At 41.1% G+C, this 20404-nt stretch overlaps 1 protein-coding gene across 2 annotated transcripts in view; it reads left to right on the top strand.

Moving 5' to 3' along the window:
- Nucleotides 1-19708, top strand: part of GRXCR1 (glutaredoxin and cysteine rich domain containing 1) — a 43301-nt gene extending 23593 nt beyond the window's left edge. For both annotated transcript variants that reach the window (XM_085059895.1, XM_085059896.1), the window contains 3 exons: nucleotides 10375-10614; nucleotides 17731-17796; nucleotides 19455-19708. In XM_085059895.1, the coding sequence (XP_084916021.1) occupies nucleotides 10375-10614; nucleotides 17731-17796; nucleotides 19455-19634 (486 nt within the window). In that variant the 3' untranslated portion in view covers nucleotides 19635-19708. The remainder of the gene's footprint in view (nucleotides 1-10374; nucleotides 10615-17730; nucleotides 17797-19454) is intronic.
- Nucleotides 19709-20404: the final 696 nt, after the last annotated feature.

The following is a 20404-nucleotide window of genomic DNA, read 5'->3' as shown; positions in this document are numbered from 1 at the left end:
ACTGTTATACAGAAAAGATAAATTCTCAAAGACATGTTTTAGGAGTGTGATTCTCAAATATTTCATATTTCTGAAGCTCCAGCAATACACAAAAGTTTTTGTTTTTTTTTAAAGGTGCTCCAAAATTTTTAAGCAACTTGAAGATTCACATATTCTGTAATACATTTGTTTTACAGTTACACTGACTACTGGGATTTTTTTTTTTAAGGTTCAGGATGTCTTATTTCAGTGACCTTCTCCCTGTTTTATCATTTATGTTGTTTTGTTTTTCTGTCTGTCTCTTTTCTGGTCATATTTTTCATGTTTTTATTTCTACATTTAGTCTATACTACTCTTCCTCTGTCAGTATCCTGATATTTTAAGTTTTGGTTAGTCCTGTATTTTCAGCCCTTTTCCAGTCCCCAGCATCCCTTCATTTTGTTGCTCATCTGCTTGCTCTATTAAGCCTTCTCTTTTTCATCAGCAATTTATTCCTCCCTTTTGCGGTCCCTCTTGATAATGAGCTCACAGATTTAACCTCATGGCTGACATCCCTCATGTTGCTTGCAGAAGATTTGCCCAGTTAATGATTATATTTAGCTGCAACAATGTCAGATGGACACCAGTGGGATGGCAGAGGGATTGTCCTAGGTTGCAATATTGATGTAGTTAAGTATTCTATTACCACCAGCTGTGGGCCATTAGCTGCTATCACCCACTCCGGATGACAGACAATGGGCCATCCGTTAGCTATCATCACTTGCTAATGACCCACCCCGCATGACAGGCAATGGGCCATCAAGGACCCACCGTGTGACTCATAGACTTATCTCATCCCATTGTGAGATGCTCTGCCCAGGAGGGAGGAGCCAGGTGTTCCCACCTGGATATAACCTAGCCTTGGAACTGCCTGAGCTAGCCCTGTCTACTGGGTTCACAGAAGACCAGAGCTACTACTGGATCTTCAGCTAGAGACTAGACCTTCACAAGATCACCGCTTCAACTGGACTACTTCAGTTAGACTGCTACTACCACCCTAACAGGGTGTTAGGTTGTATCTGACTTTGTCAGTGCTTTTCCTTGTATTATTTCACTTATTTTTAATTTCAATCTTAACTTGTGATCTCCCACTGGTTTGTTTTCAAACCAGTACATATTTTGGCGCCCAACGTGGGGCTCGACCTGGGGAAACTCAGAAATCCTATCACCACGATGCTCAGCTTATCTATATGGGTGCTTTATCTCGCTCTCTATATCTTTCCTCAAATGGGAAACTATCTGCCCGTCGTATTGCTCTTGTTACGATCAGGGCATGGAATGAAAATTGCTCTATTGGTTTATTATGCCTATTGCATAGTAACCTGTGAGGCGATGAACACCATTCGGTATATTTACTCGACTTTGTCTGCCTGGCCTAACCTGACCTGCTCCATCTGGGACCTCCTCAGCAATCGCACCCACCCTCTGGGGCTAGGAGGAGAGAGCGGTTTCTTCCAGCATTTCAGGCCAGGCACAGCCATTTTTGACAATATTGAGCTCTCTCTGGATGCTAAGGATGGCATAATCTTCCTGTTAGTTCTGTTTTCTTTCTTCTCTGCGACCAGCACAGTGTACCTCATGCTGAGAAACAGAACAATACTTGGTGTTGTACAGCGTCTTCTCGAAGAGGAGGAGAAAAGAAACAAGTCAGCAGGCAAGAGGAAAAGAACCAAGGGAGCAGTCAATGTCTCAACACAGACCATTGCCGAATCAGAACAGCCAAAGCCAGTAGCGGTTGCCCCCGTCCAGAAAAAGAAATCCAAGAGCAAGTCAGTCCGCACAGCGACTGATGAGGATGCGGCAGGACCATCTCACCAATCAGAAGAGACGGAGCCGGAGATCATCACTCACTCTCTATCCCTGGGGGAGCTGCGTGACCTACGGAGGGAATTCACCTGGCAGGCGAATGAGTCCATCTTGACCTGGCTGCTCCGTATCTGGGACGCCGCAGCTAATGACACGATTCTGGATGGAAGTGAGGCCAGACAACTGAGATCCCTGTCTCAAGATGTGGTCATTGACCAAGAGATTGGGAAAACCCAGGAAACTCTCAGCCTCTGGCGGCGATTGCTGCTGAGTGTACGGGACAGATACCTGTGCAAAGAAGACCTCCAGATGCACCAAAGAAAATGGAACACCATAGAACAAGGTATCCGATGCCTGAGGGAATTAGCCGTGCTAGAGATCATTTTCTCAGACAACGAGAAATTCCCCAAGAGCCCAGATAATGTCCGGTGCACTTCACAAATGTGGCTAAGATTCGCGCGGCTCGGACCAGAGATATACTCTCGTTACCTGGCAACATTGCAGTGGAGGGAAGGCGAAGACCAGGTGGGCGTGTTAACAAACAAACTGAGAATTTATGAGGACACTGTCACCGCTCCACTATGCACTCAGGTCTCATCAGTGGAAACAAACCTGGCCGAGCAAGTCCGGAGCTTGATTGAAGAGAGCCTCCAGAAACTAAGGAAAGAGTTCAAAGAAGGATTTTTCCATGTCACACCGAAACCAACCCGAGTCTCTGCCATCAAGAGCAGACGTCCCCCAGCCAGGGAAAGAAGACAAACTCCACGACGTGACCTCTGGTTTTTCCTTCAGGAGCATGGGGAAAACATGAGAAAGTAGGATAGGAAACCCACCTCCTCCTTAGCAGCCCGGGTACGTGAATTGAAAACAGAAACATCCACTTCAAGAGGCTCATCTAAGTACAACACTGCCCCAGTCTCTTGTGGACAGAATCCCCGACAGAATGGAAAGGATAATATGACTGATCCTCTTGAAGGAACCTCAGGAACACATTTACAGGAGAAGAACATCGTGCACCAAAAACAGGATTAGAGGAGCCCTGCCTCTAGCCAGGTAGAGGAAAGGGATATTCGGATCTATTGGACTGTGTGGATCCGATGGCCTGGCACGTCTGACCCACAAAGATACACGGCTTTGGTTGACACCGGCGCTCAGTGCACCCTGATGCCATCCAGGTATGTGGGGACCGAATCCATTTCCATTTCTGGGGTGACAGGAGGATCCCAGCAGCTGACTGTACTAGAAGCTGAAGTGAGTTTAACTGGGAACGAGTGGCAGAAACACCCCATTGTGACTGGTCCAGACAACCCATGCATCCTCGGCATAGATTATCTCAGGAGTAGATATTTCAAAGACCCAAAGGAACATCGCTAGGCTTTTGGGATAGCAGCCGTAGAGACGGAAGACATAAGACAACTGAATACCCTGCCTGGTCTCTCAGATAACCCGTCTGCTGTAGGACTACTGAGAATTGAAGAACAGCGGATACCAATTGCTACAGCAACAGTGCACCGCCGGCAATACCGCACTGACAGAGACTCTGTGGCCCCCATCCATAAGATGATTCGAGAACTGGAGAGCCAAGGGGTGGTCAGCAAGGCTCACTCACCCTTTAACAGCCCTATATGGCCGGTGCGTAAGTCCAGTGAAGAATGGAGACTAATGGTAGATTACCGTGGCCTGAATGAAGTCACACCACCACTGAGTGCTGCTGTACCGGACATGTTAGAACTTCAGTACGAGCTAGAATCCAAAGCAGCAAAGTGGTATGCGACCATCGACATTGCCAATGCCTTTTTCTCCATTCCTCTGGCAGCAGAGTGCAAGCCTCAGTTTGCTTTCACCTGGAGAGGTGTGCAGTACACGTGGAACCGACTGCCCCAGGGGTAGAAGCACAGTCCCACCATCTGCCATGGACTGATCCAGGCTGCACTAGAAAAGGGTGAGGCTCCAGAACATCTGCAGTATATTGATAACATCATTGTGTGGGGCGACACAGCAACGGAAGTATTTGAGAAAGGAGAGAAAATCATCAGAATTCTCCTAGAAGCCGGTTTCGCCATCAAGAAGAGCAAAGTCAAGAAACCTGCCCGAGAGATCCAGTTCCTGGGAGTAAAGTGGCAAGATAGACGGCGTCAAATTCCTTCTGAGGTCATCAATAAGATCATCGCGATGTCTCCACCAACCAACAAAAAGGAGACACAAGCCTTCCTAGGCGCCATAGGCTTTTGGAAAATGCACATCCCTGAGTACAGCCAGATCGTGAGTCCTCTCTACCTCATAACCCGCAAGAAGAACGATTTCCACTGGAGCCCTGAACAGCAGCAAGCCTTCACCCAGATCAAACAGGAGATCGCTCATGCGGTAGCCCTTGGCCCAGTCAGGACAGGACCAGAGGTAAAGAATGTGCTTTACTCTGCAGCCAGGAGCCATGGTCTGTCCTGGAGCCTTTGGCAGAAGGTGCCTGGTGAGACCCGAGGTCGACCACTGGGATTCTAGAGTCGAAGTTACAGAGGGTCTGAAGTCAACTACACTCCCACCGAGAAAGAAATCTTAGCAGCTTACGAAGGAGTCCAAGCCGCCTCAGAGGTGATCGGCACAGAAACACAACTTCTCCTTACACCCCGACTGCCAGTGCTGGGGTGGATGTTCAAGAGAAAGGTTCCCTCTACTCACCATGCCACTGATGCCACGTGGAGCAAATGGATTGCCCTCATCACACAGCGCGCCCGTATTGGAAACCCGAATCGCCCTAAGATTCTGGAAATCATAACAAACTGGCCTGAAGGTGAGACTTTTAAATTATCTTCAGAAGAAGCAGAGGAGCAAGTAGCACGTGCCGAGAAAGCACCCCCGTATAACGAGCTGCCGGAGAGTGAAAGACGCTATGCCCTCTTCACCGATGGTTCCTGCCGAATTGTAGGCACAGATCAGAAATAGAAAGCTGCAGTATAGAGCCCCACACGACAAGCTGTACAAGCTACCGAGGGACAAGGTGGATCGAGTCAGGTCGCAGAGCTTAAAGCCATCCAACTGGCTTTGGATATTGCCGAGCGAGAGAAATGGCCAAGGCTCTATCTCTACACTGACTCCTGGATGGTAGCCAACGCGCTGTGGGGATGGTTAGATCGCTGGAGAAAGGCTAACTGGCAGCGCAGAGGAAAACCCATCTGGGCCGCTGAGATTTGGCAGGACATCGCCGCCCGGGCAGAAAAGCTGACCGTGAAAGTTCGACACGTAGATGCACATGTACCCAAGAGTCGGGCTAATGAAGAGCATCGTAACAACGAGCAGGTGGACCGAGCTACCAAGGTGGAAGTGTCACAGGTGGATCTAGACTGGCAGCACAAAAGAAAATTATTTCTAGCTCGTTGGGCCCATGATGCCTCTGGTCATCAAAGAAGAGATGCGACATACAAGTGGGCTCGTGACCGAGGGGTGGACTTGACCATGGAAAACATCTCACAGGTCATCCACAGCTGTGAGACTTGCGCTGCAATCAAACAAGCCAAGCGGGTAAAGCCTCTGTGGTATGGGAGACGATGGTCAAAGTACAGGTATGGGGAAGTATGGCAAGTTGACTACATCACACTTCCCCAAACCCGCCAAAGAAAGCGCTACGTGTTGACCATGGTCGAAGCAACCACGGGATGGTTAGAGACCTACCCTGTGCCTCATGCTACTGCCCGGAACACCATCTTAGGTCTAGAAAAGCAAGTCCTGTGGAGACATGGTACCCCTGAGAGAATCGAGTCTGACAATGGAACCCATTTCAAGAATGGCCTCATAAGCACCTGAGCTAGAGAACACGGAATTGAATGGATATACCATATCCCCTATCATGCACCAGCTGCCGAGAAAGTTGAACGGTGCAACAGACTACTTAAGACAACTTTAAAGGCACTTGGCGGGGGAACCTTCAAAAATTGAAAACTGAACTTAACAAAAGCCACCTAGATGGTTAACACAAGGAGTTCTATCAATCGAGCCGGTCCTGCCGAGTCCGAACCTTTGCACACAGTAGATAGAGATAAAGTCCCTGTGGTACACGTAAGAGGTTTTTTAAGAAAGACTGTTTGGATTAGTCCCACCTCAGGAAAAGGCAAACCCATCCGTGGAGTGGTTTTTGCCCAAAGACCTAGTTATACTTGGTAGGTGATGCAGGCAGATAGAGAAACCCGTTGTGTCCCACAAAGAGACCTTATCTTAAGTGAGAACTGTGTAGTTGGTAATAGAATAAGGGGTGGATAATGTCCTAGGTTGCAATATTGATGTAGTTAAGTATTCTATTACCACCAGCTGTGGGCCATTAGCTGCTATCACCCACTCCGGATGACAGGCAATGGGCCATCCGTTAGCTATTATCACTTGCTAATGACCCACCCCGCATGACAGGCAATGGGCCATCAAGGACCCACCGTGTGACTCATAGACTTATCTCATCCCATTGTGAGATGCTCTGCCCAGGAGGGAGGAGCCAGGTGTTCCCACCTGGATATAACCTAGCCTTGGAACTGCCTGAGCTAGCCCTGTCTACTGGGTTCACAGAAGACCAGAGCTACTACTGGATCTTCAGCTAGAGACTAGACCTTCACAAGATCACCGCTTCAACTGGACTACTTCAGTTAGACTGCTACTACCACCCTAACAGGGTGTTAGGTTGTATCTGACTTTGTCAGTGCTTTTCCTTGTATTATTTCACTTATTTTTAATTTCAATCTTGACTTGTGATCTCCCACTGGTTTGTTTTCAAACCAGTACAGGGATAGACTTCCCCCAGTTGTACACCAGGACCAGGATGGACAGGGCTTTGAAAAACCTGGTCTGGTGGGAGGTGTCCCTGCTCATGGTAGGGGTGCTGGAACTAGAGGATCCTTAAGGTCCCTTACAACCCAAACCATTCTATGATTCTATGACTTTCAAAAGTTATGATCGACCTGATAAAGAAGTCTGGGAAAAAACTGAGTCAGACACAATGTAAGTAACATTGTGGTTTTTTCATGTTCAGTCACGAACAGCATTGAACTGATGAAGCAACTACGTTTCTCTCTAGACAGAAAGAAGGGGCAGCTGTTTCTTAGTCACTGGAAGTAGCAGCTTTACTGTGAAGTGGTGCAGGTCATGCTTTTGTTGTTCCTGGCTCTTTGACACTCCCAAGAAAAATGCAAGCTCTTCAGGCTGAAGCAGTGAAGCAGGATGTGCCCTTAGACTCTTGGGGAGATGGTTACACTGGGCTGCTAAACTGAGAGCTCTAAATTATGTAGAGGGTTGTTACCAAAGCAACTTGATTTTTCCCTGAAAACCTAAATCCCTTCCTTGGCAATCTTACTATATAGACCCTTTCTCTGAAACACAATCTTAGCCCATGTGCACAGAGTTTCCTGAATCTGACACAAAAGTTGCCACCTTGGGCCAAATCATGTCCATAAGTGCTGCCTATAATCAAAAGAGAAAAGACCCTTGCAACAGTGTGTTTGCAATTGTAAGGTAAAAATCAGACCCTTATTTGGAAGCTTCCAGGTGTCCCAGTGGTGATGGGCACATCTGGCACAGAATTTCTCCAATTTAGAAGGTTAATTAATTAGAATATCTAATGGGTACATCCAAGAGGAGATTCAGTTGCTCCAGTAACCCACCCCTGGGTCAGCGCCTTGGAGTTGGTCCAAGTGCTTCTTTGCCCCAGTTCTTGTTATGACTTCTCAGATTCTGGTTGGAAAACAAAATGTTCTTGTAGGTCCTCTTCCTGACAATAAGATGAAACAGTATTTCAGGAATGTATTGCAAGGTTAGCTTATTGTTGTAAAATCTAGGGGGAAAGGGTAGGAAAAGTACTAGAGCTACAGCCATGCATTAGCAATCTACAAAGCAAAAAATAAATGAAAAATATATAAAAGCTTCTTGTTTCAATGAGAATTTCACCTACAAGAAGTGCAAGTAAGTGGTTAATGTAAGTTGCTCCAAATCTTTTGGTACATTCATCTGTCCAACTTCCACAGCTTTATTAAAGTTTTGTCATGCCCATTAACCAGAGAATTGCCTTCTGTTTAATTTCACCTAGAATTTTATGTGCATTTGTGTGTTACATGAGGTGATTCTAATTTCAAGTTTGCAAAGCAAAATTGTAAAAAGTTCATTTTCTAAAGTGTCTTTCTTTTCATTTGTTTACTTTGCTTGTTATTTATTATGCTTTTGCCACAGTTCCAACCTAGGAAAGGAAAACACAGTGTTTACTGATTTACTTCAAGAGTGTATTCTGGTAATTAAATATTACAGTTTCCAGCCTTCATATTGGGTAAAAAAAAAAAAAAATTAACATAGATTCTTATTATAAACCCCCTGTTTTTAATTACCAATGTGGCAGACAGGTGACAAGAAAGATTTTTCTGCCATGATAAAGTCCTTGCAAGGAGAAGTTGTGTGCATTTGTAGGACAGAAAACAAGGTTTTCACCAAAATTTCCTGAATAATTATTTAATCAATGTCCTTGATACTTCTTTGCAGGGCAAACAGTAATATTTCTTCACTGCCACATTAAGAAAAAATAAAGGAATAAACATAAAAGCGATTCTTTGTACACACCTTCCACTTGATATCTTTCCAGATCACTTTACAACTTTCCATTTTTCCGTCTCTTCAGCTGCTTATTTGTATGCTGTAGGGACACCACAGTCTTGATGCTTCACCAGATAATGACTGTCTGTGCCTATGCTGCCAGCCTCTGGTGTCTGGGAACAAACAGCATTAGAGATTAGAGCTATGGAGGAATAAGAGCTTCCATCCTGTTGAATAGTTTTGCACTTCAAAATGTATTGTCACTCCAAAGAGGAAGAATTCATGAACATGTGAAATTTTCTATTTAAGTAATATTTTAAGACTCCTTTTGGTTGCTTGTGAAAACAATGAACTCCTCTTCCTTCAAGCAACCCATGTATGGTTACTAAAATATTTTGCAGCATTTATGTAGAGTACTTGTCTTTTACATAGAGGATGAGCTAATTCTCTCCCTTGGAATGTGTGAACAATAACCTGGAGGAGAGTCAATGTTGCAATAGCAGTATAACAGATTTTCAACCTCAAAAACTGGCTGGAGAAAAGTAGCCCATTTTCATAGCACTTGTTCCTAAAATTGAATTTCTGTCATCCATTCAAAGAGAAAAAATATTGACCTATCACAACCAGGTTCCTTTCCAGAATGGGAGATGAAAGCCATGGTTACATATGTTGCCAATTACACTTCCAGTCTTCTGTAAGTGATCTGTGAAATGCAAATATTTTTCCTGAGAATCCTTTAGCATATGAAGAACTTTGAAAACACCTATCTAAGCAGAATATACTTTTTGCACAGATTATTTTTTTTTTTTTTTTTGTGTTTAGGTAGTAAGATAAATCATGACTGGTTATATCGCAAAATCCACAACGGCATCTGCCCAAATTAACAACTATGTTTTTATAGGTTTTCCATGACATAGATAAAAAATTATCTATTCACCCATCAAGGTTCATTTTCCATACAGTGCTGCTGGGTAGTAAAGGTATCTTTGCTTTTTATTTTCCAACTTGTGTTTTGACACCTGGAATACTGATGAAATAATTAAATATAATTTGCTGAATATAATGGATAATTTGGAAAGCTTGGAAATGCATTACCACCTTTAAAAAAAGCTGGGATTTTAGTTACCTATTTAAATATAATTTCTTTGTTTAGAGTAATGATGCTCAGGCTTTTTGAAAATCTATCCCTCTGTCTCGGGCAACTTAACCCCTGTAATATTTACACTATCTAATTGTTTTCATCCTAGAAAGGAAAGAAGCGGCATAAACTTTTACATATGGAAAAAGGTAAAAGTGGGTAAAAAGTCAAATCTGAATTGTAGCGTGAAATGTTTTCCAGCCAGCTGCAAGAGGTTTTCAATTGGACATTGAATACACACAAAACATACTTTTTAATTGTTGTTTGGATGTTAAGAGTAATTTGTTGTGGAACCACATTAAAAATTAGGGATACATCTGTACCTTCTGCAGTCATAATCTAGTTCATCATGGAGAGGTGAACTAAAGTAATTTAAGTTAATGTTTACTCATGGATGTGCTAAAGCATAGATTAGGCTCTTGTCTTGAAGGATATTGCCAACATCTGAGCTACAAGTTTAGTCTTAGTCTGGGTACTACCAGACTCTGTTTGTGCAAACACGAGTGACTGTATTAGCAGAATCAGATGTCAGCAGAACAGCGTCAATTTATTTGCATTTTTAAATCCACCAGGATCAAAAATATATCTGTTTCTTGAAAATAAATAACTTGACACACCATCTCTAAGACTTTCCAAAAAAAGTCAAGATGCACCTTACTTAAACAACTTATATTGCCTTAAGATGGTGTTTGCAAGAACTCAATTCTTCGCGTTCCACCTTCACATTTGAAAAAAGTTAAATGTTGGATTGTGTTTTAAGATGCTTTTTTTTTTCTTAAATAATATTTTAAATAAAATTACTCAATACTTGGAAGCTTTTAAAGCTTTGATTAGTATAATGGGAACTATTTTTTTTCCAGGTCTCAACAGTCCCAGAGTTTGGCCGCATAGTAATTTACACTACCAGTCTTCGTGTGGTGAGAACCACTTTTGAAAGATGCGAACTGGTTAGAAAGATATTTCAAAATCACAGAGTTAAGTTCGAAGAAAAAAATATTGCTCTGAACAGTGATTATGGAAAAGAACTAGATGAAAGGTGCAGAAGAGTCTGCGAAGTTCCCTCACTCCCTGTTGTGTTTATTGATGGCCATTACCTTGGGGTAAGTAAAGCGTGAACCAATGTTTTATTCTACAGCTGGGAAGAGCAGATGAAAATCTTGACGAGTGAGAAGCTGGGTTTTTAGAAAATTGCCTACAATGAAAATCTAGATAAATGCATCTTTTTTTCCCTCATGAGAACCTGCATGTATGATTGACCCAGGAAGATGAACACACATAGCATAAACCTGCCATTTAGTAATACGTGTGTTGATTATGAAGTTAACACCTTGGAGTGTCAGACTTTAAATATACATTGAATTTTAGATGATGTAGCATGTATCAGGATCTGTAATCAACTGAACATTTTTTTAGATACAGAATCGGTTAATACTTACTTTAAAAAACGTTTAGCTGTAGAAGAGAGAGAAAAACAGTTCAACTCTGCCCTATTGTAAGACATAAACTCCAAATGGAAAATTAAAATCCCCACTTGTACACTAGAATTCTAGGTCTAGAAGCCTAGTGATATCTGAAATCACCTTTTCATTGAACCTGTACTTTTGAAATGTATTTCTTATAGACTGAAAAAAAATCAAAAGAAAAAGATTCTGGAAAGTGACACAAAGAAAAGAGTTGGGAGCTCAGAGAAGGTATTTGTCTTGAGTGGTAAAAAGCTAGCAATTAGCACCAACTGCGAGACTGCGATTTGTGAAGGCAAACAATATTTAAACATAGTGAGGTTATTGTGTTTGCAACACTTAAAGCTTTCATTTTCACAAAACATTTAAGTAACAAAATGCAGTGTAACTAACAATCAGGGATAATACATATTGGGCCTGTATGAACACTTTCTCCTCTTTTTCCCCATACCTTCCTAAGTTTGTGTGTGTTCTGCATGAGTTAGGTTTCCCTGAGCTGTATAGCAAATGCATTTTCTGTCACAGGCCTTGCCAGACCACTAGAGCAGCTACAAAATCACTTGTGTGCAGAATACTGTCAGAAGGTGATTTTTACTTCACAGTAGAATATGCTTTTATCAAAACTCCAAGCTGGAGAATTCTCAGAGTAGAAGTGCAGGAGCAGGAGTGCTACATTCAACAGCACTTTAAAATTCAACAGGATTCAGACTAATTATCATGTTAAAAGTGTAAGTAGTGAGTTATGATTGACCTCCAGAAAATCTCAGCCTATGTATGATCAATGTGTCAAAAGAATTCAGAGAAGATATTGAAATTCATTAAATAAATTATTTACTTAGCTGTAGGTAATGCCTGGATACTGTTATTTTGCTATTATGGATGTCCCATTAAGTCACTGCCAGTTGTTTTTTATTTTTTTTTTAATTTTGTCAGAATCTTTTCTTTTAACAGAGCAATGATAGTGTAAAAACCAATAAAATCTCATTAAAACTAAGTACTGTATGAGATACTTTGGAGAGGTATAGAAAAGAAGGCAAGTGAATCAGAAAGATAGCTTTCTGTGGGAGAGACAAATCTACCTCCTATATGTTAAAAAATGACATAATTTAGCTTTCTGATCTACAGACATTTATTGCAGTGAGGCAACTGCATTTAACTTGTTTAGCTCAAGAAAACGAAAAGCACTAGGATGCTAGAAACCAGAAAACCCCCCAGATATGGGGTGTGTTTTCTTGCTTCTTTTTCTTTCTCTTTTTTTTTCCCTTAAATTGATGAGGAACACTGTAATTAACTAGAACAAACTTATTTTAATGAGAGGATTGTAGTTATTCCACATCAGAGTGACATTATTTGTGGCAAACCAGCTTTGCAGGCAGGGAACAGTGCATGAGAGAGCTCCTCTGCTCACACAGAGCACATGGCAGTGTGTGCCTCACCCCTGCTCCCACACCAGCTTTGTGTCCTCTGCCTCTCTCCACTACTCATCATCATACTGGGAGGCACTGCTGTGCTGCAGCACACTCTCTAGAGTGCTTTAGTCGAAATGAGCCATGATGAGAAAGTTCAGAGCGAGCAGGGCTTGCTTGGGCAGTGCAGGTAGCTGCAAACAGAGCACCTGTGGCTGGCAGGGTGGTGGGAAAAGAGAGCCCCAGGGTGAGCCTCTTGCCCTGACAAGGGACCTGTGGGCACACATTCTGTTTGGTAAATGGACAAGCCCCATTATTTTATGGAAATTATTTCTCTGTCTTACTATGGCTTTGCAAGAGAATTTGAAATTCATTCATTTAGAGAAATAAGGGGGGAGACACTTTGCATGTTGAGGAGGTCTGGCAATGGACTATTCACCCCCCAGCTCTGCCAATTCCCCTTCAGAAGACAGTGCATCACGACCCCAAAGGCTGGGTGTTGGCTGGTACCTGTGCTAGGTTTGTGTGTCATTAAAATGCAATTTAGAACCAATTACACAATTTGGTCTCGTTGGTAACAGTGGATATTTCTATAATGCCTTTTATATTAACTAACTTCTGATATGCAAGTGCAACACAGAAATCCCAAAGCTGGTATGTCAGTAAATAAATACTGCAATATTTTCTTCTTTTTTTTTTTCTCTCTCTTTTTAAAAATTTTGAATATTTACTTCCTGAAAAATCCCTCCCTGGAGGAGATTGCATGTGGCAATACAAAGAAGAATCTATATTGAGCTATGCAGTTTTCAGTGAGTCATAATGAGAAAAAAAACATAACCCTGAATTAAAATATTAACAGTTTTGAAAGCTGAAAGATTATTCTCAATGAGATAAAAGTAACAAAAGCACCAAAACCCAGCATATGTGCATCTGATAGACTACATGGTACCCAAACTGTTCAGAAGCATGGACAAAGTTGTTTGAGCACCGCAAGCTGTGGGGATAAATATTCAGTGCTGTGGAATTTATCATTGCCTGCAAAGGGACAATGAAACAAATCTCTGACTTGGGCAGAAGCAATAGAAAAATCATATTTAGCCCCTGTCAAGTAAAGTCCTGCATGCTGCAGTACAGCAAGGCTTTTAATCTTCTCATTTTTTTTCAGGATTGAATCATTGTATTTCTTGACACACACTGTCTAAATATCAGTCTGTCAGGAAATTGCAGTCTCTTTCTGCTGCATGCTCTTTACTGGCTGATCTAATCCCTTCTTTTCACCTGAGGTTGTCTCCATCTGAAATGGAATTATGCCATCTGCTGGGATACCAATGCAGAAAAAAAATTACTTCCAGAAAACAGAAAGCCACACAGAAAAAAAAAAAAAAAGGGGATTCATTTACTCTTATGAAGGCACTGGGAATTGTTAAATGTTTATGTTATGCAAAGACCCACTCTCCTGGAAAGGGATGCAAATAAAAAAAGGCAAATTAAGTCATTCTTTGTAAACAAGATAACTCACAGCATTATATATTAAAAATACATGTATTTTCTTTTTCCACTTGAAATACATGATTGAATACTAACATTCACTTGCCATACAAACCTACTTGATTTTTTTTCAGATATGTGAATTTAAGACTTTTTTTCTGAAGAAAATATTTCCTGTTTAGTTTTCCCAGCTACAATTAATCCACAACAGCGTGAGATTTACAGTAAAATGATTTTCTTTGACACACTGGTTATGATTATTTCCAAAGAATGATGAGGCTATTTTTGTAACTGAATTTTAGAAAACAAGAATTAACAGTTTCCTTTTAGCTGATTTCCAGCGGCCATATATGTTTGGTAGCTCTCTACAGCCTTGTGTTTTGTGAAATACATTCTCCTGGTATTCACTTGATGGGCAGATATGAATGGCTCTGTTACAGTAAAACTACGATGTAATTATTTTATTCCATCTCCTAGCATTTTGCCACTTGTCTCCTCCATTTTGCAGTTTGACATGTCAGGAAATGCAGGGTTCAATTCCTTTTAACACATCAACCTTTCCTGTTCTTTGCATACCAAATCCAGAATTTCTGGTGCTGGTACTATACTGCAGCAGAGTCAATTTTGTGAGTTTATGGGCAGATTTCCAGGCAGATATTTGCACCCACTGTGTATCTGCTGCCCAGGGGACCCAGGCTGGGAGAGCTGTGGTGTTGCAGATTGAAGGGTGTGAGCTGTGGGCAGACAGGGACACACAGAGCCAAGCTCCCTGGTACACCACAGTGAACAACATGGCAGGTCCACTGATGGTGAACTGTGTGAGTGCCCTTTTGCTGCCTTAAAAAGAGGCCTTGCTTATGTGCTTAGCAAAATGGGAAACAGGGCGTGCAGTTTACCTGCACAGCAAATGTGTCCACAAGAGGGATGTTGCAGTGCCTTGCTGATTTTTCTCAGTATATAAGGAATGATGTGGAAGAGAAGCTGCTTCCCAAAACCAGCAGGTATTCTAGTACGGCCAAATGCAGAGCCATATATCTGTGTTTATTCCTTGATCAAGAATTACACAATGAAAACGGTAGTGGGTTATATCCAAGATAGGTAGCAACACACAAGTTTATTGACAGGACTGAGCTGGGGCAGTAGAAAACTTAGTGGACCTTGTCCTAGTTCTGCAGTTAATGGGAATTACATATAGGAATTTAATATTTGAAATATTATGGCAGTTTCTAGATGTTCTCAAGGGATAATTGGGAAAATAATTTTATTAATTAAAATGGTCTAGAAAAATTGCTGAATGATTTAGCCAAGTCTGTGGCATTTCCTTTCCAAAAGAAGGGCAAAGATATGACTACAGCCCCTGGACTCCTCCAGCACAGTAGAATTTCACCAAAGTGAGTAGATAAAGGATTCAAGGGCTTCTGCTTTGAAATTTAACTGGTTACCAAAACTGCAAACTCACCTCTCCCTGCTGATTCTCTAAAGATTTGCCCTCATACTCCTGATGTTAATCTCCAGAGAGACAGACTATTTAATGCTTCACATACCTTTGTGAGTAATTGTGGAGTGAGCACAACCCAGGAAGAAAAGCATCACTTTCTGGTCAGAAAGCAGCTATTGGACTTAGTTAACAGCTGCTTTAATTACTCTATTAATTATATACTCTGTGTGTTAAGACTCAAAGATCCAGAGGGAAGGTTAACCTCTGCAGACTGTTATTTATATTTCACTTGGAGCAGCCATTAATCAGAGAAGACAGACAGGAACAGTTAAAAACATTGATAGCCATTCTGATGTTCATGTTTTAATTAAAAAACCATACCTTTCAACTTTGAAAGGAACACAGCTGACTGACTGAATGTCATCAGAAATATAAATCCTTTAAATACAAATCTATAGTGGGAAACCTCTCAAACTTTTTGTTACTGTGCTGTTAAAGCCAGCTAGCATTTTCATACAACATCACTGTAACATGATCTGAAGTCACAGGAATGCTTTTGCCAGCTGTGGCTGCAGAGAAGAGATCCTTTCCTAAAGGGGAAAAATTGAGGCTTGTCTAGGTTAAGGAGCTGGGAATACTGAAATCCCATCATCAATAAAGCTGCAAACCCTTAGTGTCTCTGCATCAGATGGGCAGCACAAGCTTTGTCTTAAGCTGCTGCAGCATATTCAGGGTCTGAGCTAACACTCCATGGGCTGCCTTGGCCAGTCCTCACTGCTGTGCCAATCACTCCCATTGCCTGCTCTCTGTGAGAGCAGAGAGAGATGAGAGGACAGGAGTGAAAGCAGCCAACAGAGTGCTAAAAGCTGCTCCACTGGGGACACAGAAAGCCTAGGGCATGTGCTGGAGCTGGTGCACTCTGTGCCCACGATCCATAATGGCTTTCAATAAAAGAGTCAGCACAATAAGCCTCATCAGTCCCCTGTCATCTTCTGTGATTAATTAAGTACAACTAATAATCTTGTGTGATACTTCTTTTTTATTAAATACCTCTTTGAAAGTATAACACTGTAAGAGTAGTGTCCACTGAAAAAGTGGCTTTCCACATCCACTGTAATATGAACCTTTTCCTTTTTAACTAAAATGAAAATAATCAAACACAGAGTCAAAAGTGCTCCTGTTTTGTACAAAGCCAGAGCAAAAAGGCTTTCTACACGGAAAATAACCTTAGTAGGGCGTCATACAAAGACCTTTGAAAGATTTGGTTGACTTAATTTCGCTTTTGGGCTACACACTTGTAGTCCCCAGCAAGGTGCTGTGAATGGTTGGACACTTAGAGGTACATTAGAGACACACATGTATTCTCTGTGCTCACCAGCAGCTTTTCCTGTACCTCTCAGAAACTGAGAGAGGGGCTGGGGCTGACCATGGGCAGCTCAAACTAATGGCACATCTGAGAAGTGTGCCGACATCCCACCACACATCCTCGTTAACGCTGGAAGAAAACTCAAAGAAAAAAGACATGCAGGGACCAGCAAACTGGGGCAGCACAATGGCATGAACTCATCATGAGGTCAATCCCTGGCAGCAAATAAAACCTGTGCATCTGTGCCTCAGTTTCCTCACCTTTTGTTGGTGTCTTGTGATTCACTAATTAAAAGTGTCTGCAAGTGTTTCACAATACTTAGTATTCAATGAATTTGGTTACTTAAGTGAAGACATTCAAATGTGGCCCTCTAATTAGAAGGGAAAGGGAACAAAAAGTCCGTACCCTCCCTGACACTTTAATCTTGTCTGCAGAACTCTTAGTGTTTACTTTCAGGAGGAAAAAAATCCCCAACACTTCGATAGAGCCTTGGTTCAGGACACAGAAACCCTCAGAGGCCTAATGTAGTCAGGTTAATTATTATTACTTATTGTGGTGTCTGACATCAATGAGAGTATTTTCATTAGTCCTTTTCTCTTTGTGTTATACATTAAGCACATTATGTCTTAATTCAATTCTCAGATGCCAGGATATTTGAAACACAATCTCCTCTTCTCATTTTGCTGCATTCTCTGATGTGTTGTATATTTATATAATTGTAATTTTTTTGACGTGACAACTAGAAATATTTCTTATTCTGACAGGAAACATACCCTGTAAAACAAAAGGAACACAATCAGAATTTCCAGGCTGCGTCACCTTTTAGAGAAAAGGCAATGTGATATGTCACCTGGTACCAAACTTCAGGCATTACTATCAGACCTGTGATTAGATTCTCCTCTCCTTCTAGCTTTACTAAGGTTGACCTAATTGCAATATAATCAATGTGAGTCAAATTTGTCCTCAGACTGTTTAAAATTTCAAGACCAAATCTTCTAATCATCTCTGTTTTTTCATGGTAAAATGGCTGACATTTTTAATCTTCTTTTTCCTAATAGGGTGCTGAGAAAATTTTACTAATGAATGAATCTGGGGAACTGCAGGATCTCTTAACCAAAATTGAGGTAATTATATTTCTACAAATAAATAGAGGGAATATACATTTACTACTTGTGATTGAGTAGATTGTCTTCTTTACCATTTCCTTTTCTTCTGCTAAAAACTGATGATCCCAAATGCTTTTTTTGTTTTACTCTTTGAATTAATGATATCATAGTATCACAGCCCATTAAGTTTGAGAAAACATGAATGATGATCAGATCACACAAACTCAAAATGCCCATCTCTCTTATATCTAGATTTTGTTATATTAGGAAAAGGAAATAATTTTTTCTTTCCCATAACTTTTGATATTTAACCTTTCCCATAACTTTTGGTATTTAACCTTCACCCTGGCCTGGGGGGAGTCAGGCTTCTTGTGTGAATGCTGCACCACTGTCCTGTGTGTTACAGTGAACATGATGGGAATCTTTGTATCTGCATTCTGGCTAGACCTATAGCTTGACGTTTACAAAATCTGGGCAAATGCTGAAAGTTTCCAATTACAACAATTTGCACAAATTCCCTGGAGAAGCTAATAGGAGCTGTTTGCCTGGTGAAGAAGAACAGCCAATTTATGAGCTCCAGAACAAAAAGAAAAAAAGTGTCTGTTTTTCATGTTCATCAGAGCTTTCAATAGATGAGTGCTATTATTAATGGGTTTGCAGAAATATTTTCATTTTTCTTGATGATGCTCCAGGTATGACATTTTCTGTGGGTATTTTACTATACTCTGGTAATAATTTGTCACTAATTTTTAGTGGTACAGAATTCCCCAGACTAACACTAGCAGGAATTTTATGGATTTTTGGTTTTTCTTTGTGAATAAACTTGTAAAGTCTTTACTCCACAGTGGAATGCTAAAACATGCGGTGGTAAGTACCCAAAGTGGCGTACCTTTCCTTTCTCTGATTTGAACTTTAAGGCAATCATTGGACAAACTAGCCACATTTTAAGCAAGTGAAACTTAAAAGTATCTTTGAAATCTCTTCCTGTGATCTCCATTGTCTTTAATCCAATAAAAAATGGAGTAAATTTATTGTTTTACTTGGGAACTGGGAAAATTGAGAGGCTTCAAATCTTGCCTGAAGCAATTTTTTCAGGGTATAACTGTTGAAAATTGATATTTTCTCTTCTTTACACTTTACACTTAAATTCAACATTCAATCCATAAAGTTGAATACACCACTTATTTCCTTGAGTACTACTTGTCAGGAGCTATGAATTGATTTTTGATATCATCAGATATAACTATAATAGGTATAATATGTTCAGCATGGGCATGCAAATGCTGAAAGTCATAACATCTTAACATGCAGCACAGAAAACATAACATCAGCATAAACTGTCTGGAGTTTGGATTCAATCATTGCAATGCCCCATAGATTTAATCTAGACCTAAACAATGTCCGAGTAATGTATGCAAGCTGTGCTTTAGCTGGCTACTTTGGCGAGTATAAATGCAAGCAACTGAGGTAAAAAGCAACCAATGAACCTGCAGTGAGCCTCTCTGACATTGCATGTGGATCTGACCAAAAGAAAAGTCAGACTTGCCTTCCGTGGTGGTTTGCCAGGGGATGGGGTGGAGGGTATGCATTTTTAGCTGTCCTGGAGTGCTTATCGTCCTAGACCTTCTGGTGGTCGATGAGGTAACATTTTTGTCTTTCTTCAATTCCTTGAGCAGAGAGTCCAGCATCCTCAGGAGTGCCTCTCTTGTGGGGGCTTTGGTTTCCTGCCGTGCTCAGCGTGCCATGGGAGCAAGATGTCTGTGTTCCGGAACTGCTTTACGGACTCCTTCAAAGCCCTCAAGTGCACAGCTTGCAATGAGAATGGGCTACAGCGCTGCAGGACCTGTGCAGGCTAAAAATGGCATCTCCACGTGTTCGAACTAATTTTGTGGTATTGCACCAGTTTGTAATATGATTTTTTAAAATTAATCTCTTTATCCAATTCAGTCAATAAAAATCCATTTGTAGTATACTTCTGCTGGTTTGATCATTTGAGCTTTTTAATCTTTGGTTGTAGACCATATAATGAACTCCAGAATATATCTTTCTCTATATCCTTATAGAGACATTTGTAGTCTGGAAAACTTATCACATTAAGTGATTTCCTCCTCTTTCCATATGGGATCATCAGCAATAGCACGTGTTTTTGAGTAATGCACTCAAAATTGCAGCAAAATGAAACTTAACCTTCAGATTATTGCGTAGTTCTGCTTTCAAAAGCAGTGGGAATAAAGATTTAGTTATGTGGACTAGCCCAAACCATTCCACTTAGCACTGCCTTGAAAAAAGTCACTGAATTCTGTCATGAATTCTATGTGGCAACAGAAGAACAGAAACATTTCTTCAAAGTCCCATTAATCATCTTACTCTTCCAGTACTGCTTTCTGTTTGTTACATAATTAATGTTGTTAGACAAAGTTACATAAACATTTGACATAGTAGGTATTGATAACCATTGTAGTATCTCAGAGCTTTATGGTTCTATATATAACAGTAGATCTTTTATTGATTCAGTGGGAACACCTGACAGCTTTATAAATTGCATATAAAGTAATTGAGGATGAGATTTCAGCTTTTTCATCTTAGTAATTGTTGTGCTTTGATCACTAGCCTGGCATGAGAGTTT

Source organism: Lichenostomus cassidix, chromosome 4 (genome assembly GCF_008360975.1).
Source record: "Lichenostomus cassidix isolate B80296 chromosome 4, HeHo_3.0, whole genome shotgun sequence".
NCBI lineage: Eukaryota > Metazoa > Chordata > Aves > Passeriformes > Meliphagidae > Lichenostomus > Lichenostomus cassidix.
Note: the sequence above shows the minus strand (reverse complement) of the source record. Positions and strands in the feature narration are given on the sequence as shown.